The sequence below is a fragment of the Gallinula chloropus genome (genome assembly GCF_964237585.1).
Source record: "Gallinula chloropus genome assembly, contig: HAP1_SCAFFOLD_702, whole genome shotgun sequence".
In the NCBI taxonomy this organism is placed as follows: domain Eukaryota; kingdom Metazoa; phylum Chordata; class Aves; order Gruiformes; family Rallidae; genus Gallinula; species Gallinula chloropus.
Genome location: NW_028168725.1, coordinates 1 through 10,874, shown reverse-complemented (window position 1 = coordinate 10,874; position 10,874 = coordinate 1). Strand labels below are relative to the sequence as shown.

General features: G+C 59.4%; 1 protein-coding gene and 1 long non-coding RNA gene across 2 annotated transcripts; one reads left to right on the top strand and one right to left on the bottom strand.

Annotated features, from left to right (window-relative positions):
- Window positions 1-309: 309 nt before the first annotated feature.
- TRAPPC5 (trafficking protein particle complex subunit 5) lies at window positions 310-8,512 on the bottom strand (the record flags this gene model as incomplete). Its single annotated transcript, XM_084280682.1, has 2 exons — window positions 310-919; window positions 8,213-8,512. The coding sequence occupies 2 exons, from the start codon at window positions 8,510-8,512 to the stop codon at window positions 653-655; spliced, it is 567 nt and encodes a 188-aa protein (XP_084136808.1). The 3' UTR covers window positions 310-652.
- LOC311204230 lies at window positions 2,587-6,547 on the top strand. The gene is made up of 3 exons (XR_014618010.1): window positions 2,587-2,729; window positions 6,296-6,378; window positions 6,536-6,547. It is a non-coding gene; the product is annotated as an uncharacterized lncRNA (long non-coding RNA).
- Window positions 8,513-10,874: the final 2,362 nt, after the last annotated feature.

Sequence of the window (10,874 nt, the reverse complement as noted above, 5' to 3'; positions counted from 1 at the left end):
GGGAGGTGGAGGGATGTGACAAGGGGCGTCAGGAGGGACAAGGGATGGGGGTGAGGGACCCAAACCAGCTCCTGCATCGCCAAGGGAGGTGGAGGGATGTGACAAGGGGCGTCAGGAGGGACCAGGGATGGGGGTGAGGGACCCAAACCAGCTCCAAGGATCTCAGAGGAGACCAAGGGACGTGACAAGGGACATCAAGAGGGACCAGGGATGGTGATGAGGGACCCAAATCAGTTCCTACATCTCCAAAGGAGCTGAAGGAATGTGACAAGGGACATCAGGAGGGACCAGGGATGGTGATGAGGGACCCAAACCATGTTCTACATCTCCAAAGGAGCTGAAGGGACGTGACAAGGGACATCTGGAGGGATCAGGGATAGTGGAGAGGGACCCGAACCAGGTCCTACAACCCCAAAGGAGCTGAAGGGACAGGACAAGGAACATCAGGAGGGACCAGGGATGGGAGTGAGGGACCCAAACCAGCTCCAAGGTCCCCAAAGGAGGTGAAGGGATGTGACAAGTGACATCAGGAGGGACCAGGGATGGGGGTGAGGGACCCAAATCATCTTCTACAACCCCAAAGGAGGTGAAGGGCCACGACAAGTGACCCCCATGACCCCAGGGGGACCCCCCAAGCCCCCCTCCCCAGCAGTCAGCGCCCCTCCACGCTCTTGTCGCGGGCGATGACGGCCTCCTCGAACTTGATCATGAGGGTGGTGCCCTTGTGCCAGTGGGCAGTGACCTTGGCGGGGAAGCCGCTGGCGCTCAGCACGGCCTCCACCAGCCCCGCGGTGAAGGCGGCGCAGTTGAGGGTGCTGTTCTCCTTGGGCACCGAGATGAAGGCGTTGACCAGCGGCTCCTTCTCGATCACGTAGTACGTCTTGTCGTCGTCGTTGGCCTGCTCCAGCTTGTCAGCTTCCTGGTAGAAGGGGGGTGGGTGGGTGGGTGGGGGTAAAGGAGGGGGGGATTTTGGGGGGAGGGATCCAAATCAGCTCCTGCATCGCCAAAGGAGACCAAGGGACAGCTCAAGGGACACCTTGGGGGACAAAGGATGTCCATGAGGGACCCAAATCAGCTCCTACATCCCCAAAGGAGACCAAGGGACATGACAAGGGGCATCAGGAGGGACAAGGGATGGGGGTGAGGGACCCAAACCAGCTCCTACATCCCCAAAGGAGGTGGAGGGATGTGACAAGGGGCGTCAGGAGGGACCAGGGATGGGGGTGAGGGACCCAAATCATCTTCTACATCCCCAAAGGAGACCAAGGAATGTGACAAGGGACATCAGGAGGGACCAGGGATGGGGTGAGGGACCCAAACCAGCTCCAACATCCCCAAAAAGACATCTCAAGGGACACCATGGGGGGACAAAGGATGCCCATGAGGGACCCAAACCAGCTTCTACATCCCCAAAGGAGATGGAGGGATGTGACAAGGGGCGTCAGGAGGGATGAGGGATGGGAGTGAGGGACCCAAATCATCTTCTACATCCACAAAGGCGCCCAAGGGACATCTCAAGGGACACCATGGGGGACAAAGGATGCCCATGAGGGACCCAAACCAGCTCCAAGGACCTCAGAGGAGACCAAGGGATATGACAAGGGACATCAGGAGGGACAAGAGATGGGGGTGAGGGACCCAAATCAGCTCCAACATCCCCAAAGGAGATGGAGGGATGTGACAAGGGACATCAGAAGGGACCAGGGATGGTGGAGAGGAACTCAAACCATCTCTTACATCCCCAAAGGAGGTGAAGGGATGTGACAAGGGGCATGAGGAGGGACCAGGGATGGGGGTGAGGGACCCAAATCATCTCCTACATCCCCAAAGGCACATCTCAAGGGACACCAAGGGGGGAAAAAGGATGCCCATGAGGGACCCAAACCAGTTACTACATCCCCAAAGGAGGTGAAGGGACATGACAAGGGACATCAGGAGGGACCAGGGATGGGGGTGAGGGACCCAAATCATCTCCTACATCCCCAAAGGAGCCCAAGGGACATGACAAGGGACACCTTGGGGGACAAAGGATGCCCATGAGGGACCCAAACCAGCTCCTACATCCCCAAAGGAGGTGGAGGGATGTGACAAGGTGCATTAGGAAGGATGAGGGATGGGGGTGAGGGACCCAAACCAGGATCTACATCCCCAAAGGAGGTGGAGGGATGTGACAAGGGGCATCAGGAGGGACCAGGGATGGGGGTGAGGGACCCAAATCATCTTCTACATCCCCAAAGGAGGTGAAGGGATGTGACAAGGGGCATGAGGAGGGACCAGGGATGGGGGTGAGGGACCCAAATCATCTCCTACATCCCCAAAGGCACATCCAAAGGGACACAAAGGGGGGAAAAAGGATGCCCATGAGGGACCCAAACCAGTTACTACATCCCCAAAGGAGGTGAAGGGATGTGACAAGGGACATCAGGAGGGACAATGGATGGGGTGAGGGACCCAAATCATCTTCTACATCCCCAAAGGAGCCCAAGGGACATGACAAGGGACACCTTGGGGGACAAAGGATGCCCATGAGGGACCCAAACCAGCTCCAAGGATCTCAGAGGAGACCAAGGGACGTGACAGGGGGCATCAGGAGGGACAAGAGATGGGGGTGAGGGACCCAAACCAGCTCCTACATCCCCAAAGGAGGTGAAGGGACATGACAAGGGGCATCAGGAGGGACCAGGGATGGGGGTGAGGGATCCAAATCATCTTCTACATCCCCAAAGGAGGTGAAGGGATGTGACAAGGGGCATGAGGAGGGACCAGGGATGGGGGTGAGGGACCCAAATCATCTCCTACATCCCCAAAGGCACATCCAAAGGGACACCAAGGGGGGAAAAAGGATGCCCATGAGGGACCCAAACCAGTTACTACATCCCCAAAGGAGGTGAAGGGATGTGACAAGGGACATCAGGAGGGACCAGGGGTGGGGTGAGGGACCCAAATCATCTTCTACATCCCCAAAGGAGCCCAAGGGACATGACAAGGGACACCTTGGGGGACAAAGGATGCCCATGAGGGACCCAAACCAGCTCCAAGGATCTCAGAGGAGACCAAGGGACGTGACAGGGGGCATCAGGAGGGACAAGAGATGGGGGTGAGGGACCCAAACCAGCTCCTACATCCCCAAAGGAGGTGAAGGGACATGACAAGGGGCATCAGGAGGGACCAGGGATGGGGGTGAGGGATCCAAATCATCTCTAATGTCCCCAAAGGAGATGGAGGGATGTGACAAGGGACATCAGGAGGGACAAGGGATGGGGGTGAGGGATGCAAATCAGCTCCTACATCCCCAAAGGAGCCCAAGGGATGTGACAAGGGACATCAGGAGGGACAAGGAATGGGGTGAGGGACCCAAATCATCTTCTACATCCCCAAAGAAGCCCAAGGGACATAACAAGGGACACCTTGGGGGACAAAGGATGTCCATGAGGGACCCAAACGAGCTCCAACAACCCCAAAGGAGGTGAAGGGAGGTGACAAGGGGCATCAGGAGGGACCAGGGATGGTGCTTGAGGGACCCAAATCATCTCTAATGTCCCCAAAGGAGACCAAGGGACATGAGGAGGAGCAAGGGATGGTGCTGAGGGACCCAAACCAGCTCCAACATCCCCAAAAGGACATCTCAAGGGACACCATGGGGGACAAACGATGCCCATGAGGGACCCAAACCAGCTCCAACATCCCCAAAGGAGATGGAGGGATGTGACAAGGGGCGTCAGGAGGGATGAGGGATGGGGGTGAGGGACCCCAATCAGCTCCAATGTCCTCAGAGGAGACCAAGGGACATGACAAGGGGCATCAGGAGGGACAAGAGATGGGGGTGAGGGACCCAAAGCAGCTCCAACATCCCCAAAGGAGACCAAGGGACATTACAAGGGACATCAAGAGGGACCAGAGATGGGGGTGAGGGATCCAAATCATCTCTAATGTCCCCAAAGGAGATGGAGGGATGTGACAAGGGACATCAGGAGGGACAAGGGATGGGGGTGAGGGATCCAAATAAGCTCCTATATCCCCAAAGGAGCCCAAGGGATGTGACAAGGGACATCAGGAGGGACCAGAGATGGTGGAGAGGAACCCAAACCAGCTCCAATGTCCCCAGGGGAGACCAAGGGACATGACAACGGACATCTGGAGTGACAAGGGATGGTGCTGAGGGACCCAAACCAGCTCCAACATCCCCAAAGGAGGTGGAGGGACGTGACAAGGGGCATCAGGAGGGACAAGGGACGGGGGTGAGGGACCCAAATCAGCTCCTACATCTCCAAAGGAGATGAAGGGATGTGACATCAGGAGGGACAAGGGATGGGGGTGAGGGACCCAAAGCAGCTCCAAGGTCTTCAAAGGAGATGAAGGGACGTGACAAGGGACATCAGAAGGGACAAGGATGAGGGTGAGGGACCCAAACCAGCTCCAAGGTCCCCAGAGGAGACCAAGGGACATTGGGAGGGACCAGGGATGGTGATGAGGGACCCCAATCAGCTCCAATGTCCCCAAAGGAGACCAAGGGCCATGCCAAGGGCCATCAGGAGGGACAAGGGATGGGGGTGAGGGACCTAAACCAGCTCCAACATCCCCAAAAGGACATCTCAAGGGACACCATGGGGGGACAAAGGATGCCCATGAGGGACCCAAACCAGCTTCTACATCCCCAAAGGAGATGGAGGGATGTGACAAGGGACATCAGGAGGGATGAGGGATGGGGGTGAGGGACCCCAATCAGTTCCAAGGTCCTCAGAGGAGACCAAGGGCCATCAGGAGGGACCAGGGATGGTGATGAGGGACCCCAATCAGCTCCAATGTGCCCAGAGGAGACCAAGGGATATGACAAGGGGCATTAGGAGGGACAAGGGATAGGGGTGAGGGACCCAAACCAGCTCCTACATCCCCAAAGGAGGTGGAGGGACGTGACAAGGGGCATCAGGAGGGACCAGGGATGGGGGTGAGGGACCCAAACCAGCTCCTACATCCCCAAAGCAGGTGGAGGGACGTGACAAGGGGCATCAGGAGGGACCAGGGATGGGGGTGAGGGACCTAAACCAGCTCCTACATCCCCAAAGGAGGTGAAGGGATGTGACAAGGGACATCACGAGGGATGGGGGTGAGGGACCCAAACCAGGATCTACATCCACAAAGGAGGTGGAGGGATGTGACAAGGGGCATCAGGAGGGACCAGGGATGGTGCTGAGGGACCCAAATCATCTCTAATGTCCCCAGAGGAGACCAAGGGACATGAGGAGGGACAAGGGATGGTGCTGAGGGACCCAAATCATCTCCTACATCCCCAAAGGAGGTAAAGGGATGTGACAAGGGGCGTCAGGAGGGATGAGGGATGGGGGTGAGGGACCCAAACCAGCTCCAACATCCTTAAAGGAGACCAAGGGACATGACAAGGGGCATCAGGAGGGACCAGGGATGGGGTGAGGGACTCAAATCATCTCCTACATCTCCAAAGGAGAACAAGGAACGTGACAAGGGACATCAGGAGGGATGAGGGATGGGGATGAGGGACCAGGGCTCATGGTGAGGGTCCCAAATCACCTCCTACATCCCCAAAGGAGACCAATGGACGTCCCAAGGGACATCAGGAGGGACAAGGGTTGGTGATGAGGGACCCAAACCAGCTCCTACATCCCCAAAGGAGGCCAAGGGACATCATGAGGGACATCAAGAGGGCCAAGGGATGGCAGTGAGGGACCCAACCCAGCTCCAATGTCCCCAAAGGAGATGAAGGGATGTGACAAGGGGCATCAGGAGGGACCAGGGATGGGGGTGAGGGACCCAAATCATCTCCTACATCCCCAAAGGCACATCTCAAGGGACACCAAGGGGGGAAAAAGGATGCCCATGAGGGACCCAAACCAGTTACTACATCCCCAAAGGAGGTGAAGGGACGTGACACGGGACATCAGGAGGGACCAGGGATGGTGCTGAGGGACCCAAATCATCTCCTACATCCCCAAAGGAGCCCAAGGGACATGACAAGGGACACCTTGGGGGACAAAGGATGCCCATGAGGGACCCAAACCAGCTCCTACATCCCCAAAGGAGGTGGAGGGATGTGACAAGGTGCATTAGGAAGGATGAGGGATGGGGGTGAGGGACCCAAACCAGGATCTACATCCCCAAAGGAGGTGGAGGGATGTGACAAGGGGCATCAGGAGGGACCAGGGATGGGGGTGAGGGACCCAAATCATCTTCTACATCCCCAAAGGCACATCTCAAGGGACACCAAGGGGGGAAAAAGGATGCCCATGAGGGACCCAAACCAGTTTCTACATCCCCAAAGGAGGTGAAGGGACATGACAAGGGACATCAGGAGGGACCAGGGATGGTGCTGAGGGACCCAAATCATCTTCTACAACTTCAAAGGAGGTCAAGAGACGTGACAAGGGGTGTTAGGAGGGACCAGGGATGGGGGTGAGGGACCCAAACCAGCTCCAACATCCCCAAAAGGACATCTCAAGGGACACCATGGGGGACAAAGGATGCCCATGAGGGACCCAAACCAGCTCCAACATCCCCAAAGGAGATGAAGGGACGTGACAAGGGACATCAGGATGGACCAGAGATGGTGATGAGGGACCCAAATCATCTTCTACATCTCCAAAGGAGAAAAAGGGACATCTCAAGGGACACCATGGGGGACAAAGGATGCCCATGAGGGACCCAAACGAGCTCCAACAACCCCAAAGGAGGTGAAGGGAGGTGACAAGGGGCATCAGGAGGGACCAGGGATGGTGCTTGAGGGACCTAAATCATCTCTAATGTCCCCAAAGGAGACCAAGGGACATGAGGAGGAGCAAGGGATGGTGCTGAGGGACCCAAACCAGCTCCAACATCCCCAAAAGGACATCTCAAGGGACACCATGGGGGACAAAGGATGCCCATGGGGGACCCAAACCAGCTCCAACATCCCCAAAGGAGATGAAGGGACGTGTCAAGGGACATCAGGAGGGATGAGGGATGGTGATGAGGGACCCAAATCAGTTCCAAGGTCCTCAGAGGAGACCAAGGGACATCAGGAGGGACCAGAGATGGTGATGAGGGACCCAAATCATCTTCTACAACTTCAAAGGAGGTCAAGAGACGTGACAAGGGGTGTTAGGAGGGACCAGGGATGTGGGTGAGGGACCCAAACCAGCTCCTACATCCCCAAAGGAGGTGAAGGGACGTGACAAGGGACATCAGGAGGGACCAGGGATGGTGATGAGGGACCCCAATCAGCTCCAATGTCCCCAAAGGAGACCAAGGGACATGACAAGGGACATCAGGAGGGACAAGAGATGGGGGTGAGAGACCCAAACCAGGATCTACATCCCCAAAGGAGGTGAAGGGATGTGACAAGGGGCGTCAGGAGGGATGAGGGATGGGGGTGAGGGACCCCAATCAGCTCCAATGTCCCCAGGGGAGACCAAGGGACATGACAAGGGACATCAGGAGGGACCAGGGATGGGGGTGAGGGACCCAAATCAGTTCCAAGGTCCTCAGAGGAGACCAAGGGACATGACAAGGGACATCAGGAGGGACCAGAGATGGTGGAGAGGAACCCAAACCAGCTCCAATGTCCCCAGGGGAGACCAAGGGACATGACAACGGACATCTGGAGTGACAAGGGATGGTGCTGAGGGACCCAAACCAGCTCCAACATCCCCAAAGGAGGTGGAGGGATGTGACAAGGGGCATCAGGAGGGACAAGGGATGGGGTGAGGGACCCAAACCATCTCCAACATCCCCAAAGGAGACCAAGGGACATCTCAAGGGACACCTTGGGGGACAAAGGATGCCCATGAGGGACCCAAACCAGCTCCAAGGACCTCAGAGGAGACCAAGGGATGTGACAAGGGACATCAGGAGGGACAAGGGACGGGGGTGAGGGACCCAAACCAGCTCCTACATCTCCAAAGGAGATGAAGGGATGTGACATCAGGAGGGACAAGGGATGGGGGTGAGGGACCCAAACCAGCTCCAAGGTCTTCAAAGGAGATGAAGGGACGTGACAAGGGACATCAGAAGGGACAAGGGATGAGGGTGAGGGACCCAAACCAGCTCCAAGGTCCCCAGAGGAGACCAAGGGACATTGGGAGGGACCAGGGATGGTGATGAGGGACCCCAATCAGCTCCAATGCCCCCAGGGGAGACCAAGGGCCATGCCAAGGGCCATCAGGAGGGACCCAGGGGTGTTGCTGAGCCCCAAGGCCCCCCTTACCTTCCCAAAGAGCGACCTCCAGACGGGCCCCTTGACGAAGAGGAGGACGTTGAGCACCTTGATCTCCCTCCGGCCGCTCTTCTCCCGGGCCACCAGCGCGTCCAGGACACGGAGCCCCACCTGCTGGCCCAGGCTGGCCAGCTTGGCCTGCAGCTCAGCCACGGAGTAGACCCTGTTCTGGCAGTACTGGACCAGCTCGGAGAAGAGCAGGGCGAAGGCGCTGAGGCTCACCTCGCTGCGGGCACGGCCCAGCGCCCGCTCCAGCACCGGCGACTTCCCCCGGGTGAAACGGGCGTCCATGGGGCTGGGGGAGGGACAGGGGGGGTTATTGGGGGGGTTGAGGGGGTTAGGAGGGGGTTTAGGGGGGTTAGAAGGGGATTTGGGGGTGTTTAGGGGGGTTTAGGGGGGTTATGAGGGGTTTGGGGGTCAAGGGACCCAGCACCCGCTCCAGCACCGGCGACTTCCCCCGGGGGAAATGGGCGTCCATGGGGCTGGGGGAGGGACAGGGGGGGTTATTGGGGGGGTTGAGGGGGTTAGGAGGAGGTTTAGGGGGGTTTAGGGGGGTTATGAGGGGGTTTGGGGTGTCATGAGGGGGTTTGGGGGTCATGGGGGGGTTTGGGGGTCATGGGGCCCAGCGCCCGCTCCAGCACCGGCGACTTCCCCCGGGTGAAACGGGCGTCCATGGGGCTGGGGGGGCACAGGGGGGGTTACTGGGGGGGATTGAGGGGGTTAGGAGGGGGTTTAGGTGGGTTAGAAGGGGATTTGGGGGTGTTTAGGGGGTCATGAGGGGTTTTGGGGGTCATGGGGCCCAGCGCCCGCTCCAGCACCGGCGACTTCCCCCGGGTGAAACGGGCATCCATGGGGCTGGGGGAGGGACAGGGGGGGTTATTGGGGGGGTTGAGGGGGTTAGGAGGGGGTTTAGGGGGGTTAGAAGGGGATTTGGGGGGGTTTAGGGGGGTTATGAGGGGTTTGGGGGTCAAGGGACACAGCACCCGCTCCAGCACCGGCGACTTCCCCCGGGTGAAACGGGCGTCCATGGGGCTGGGGGAGGGACAGGGGGGGTTATTGGGGGGGGTGAGGGGGTTAGGAGTGGGTTTCGGGGGGTTTAGAGGGGTTATGAGGGGGTTTGGGGGGTCATGGGGGGGTTTGGGGGTCAAAGGACCAGCACCCGCTCCAGCACCGGCGACTTCCCCCGGGTGAAACGGGCGTCCATGGGGCTGGGGGAGGGACAGGGGGGGTTATTGGGGGGGTTGAGGGGGTTAGGAGGGGGTTTAGGGGGGTTATGAGGGGGTTTAGGGGGGGGTTAGGGGGGTTTAGGGGGGTTATGAGGGGTTTTGGGTGTCATGGGGTCCAGCGCCCGCTCCAGCACCGGCGACTTCCCCCGGGTGAAACGGGCGTCCATGGGGCTGGGGGGGGGATAAGGGGGGTTATTGGGGGGGTTGAGGGGGTTAGGAGGAGGTTTAGGGGGGTTTAGGGGGGTTATGAGGGGGTTTGGGGTGTCATGAGGGGGTTTGGGGGTCATGGGCGGGTTTGGGGGTCATGGGGCCCAGCGCCCGCTCCAGCACCGTTGACTTCCCCCGGGTGAAACGGGCGTCCATGGGGCTGGGGGGGCACAGGGGGGGTTACTGGGGGGGATTGAGGGGGTTAGGAGGGGGTTTAGGGGGGTTAGAAGGGGATTTGGGGGTGTTTAGGGGGTCATGAGGGGGTTTGGGGGTCATGGGGTCCAGCACCGGGGACTTCCCCCGGGTGAAACGGGCGTCCATGGGGCTGGGGGGGGCACAGGGGGGGTTATTGGGGGGTTGAGGGGGTTAGGAGGGGGTTTAGGGGGGTTTAGAGGGGTTATGAGGGGGTTTGGGGGGTCATGGGGCCCAGTGCCTGCTCCAGCACCGGCGACTTCCCCCGGGTGAAACGGGCGTCCATGGGGCTGGGGGAGGGACAGGGGGGGTTATTGGGGGGGTTTAGGGGGGTTTAGGGGGGTTTAGGGGGGTCATGAGGGGTTTTGGGTGTCATGGGGTACAGCACCGGGGACTTCCCCCAGGTGAAACGGGCGTCCATGGGGCTGGGGGGGGCACAGGGGGGTTATTGGGGGGTTGAGGGGGTTAGGAGGGGGTTTAGGGGGTTTAGAGGGGTTATGAGGGGGTTTGGGGGGTCATGAGGGGTTTGGGTGTCATGGGGTCCAGCACCGGGGACTTCCCCCAGGTGAAACGGGCATCCATGGGGCTGGGAGGGGAACAGGGGGGGTTATTGGGGGGGTTGAGGGGGTTAGGAGGGGGTTTAGGGGGGTCATGAGGGAGTTTAGGGGGGTTTAGGGGGGTTATGAGGGGTTTGGGGGTCATGGGGCCCAGCGCCCGCTCCAGCACCGGCGACTTCCCCCGGGTGAAACGGGCGTCCATGGGGCTGGGGGGACAGGGGGGGGTTATTGGGGGGGGTTGTGGGGGTTAGGAGGGGGTTTAGGTGGGTTATGAGGGGGTTTTGGGGGGGTTTAGGGGGGTTTAGGGGGGTTATGAGGGGTTTGGGGGTCAAGGGACCCAGCGCCCGCTCCAGCACCGGCGACTTCCCCCGGGTGAAACGGGCGTCCATGGGGCTGGAGAGACACAGGGGGGGGTTATTGGGGGGGTTGGGGGGGTTAGGAGGGGGTTTAGGTGGGTTAGGAGGGCATTTG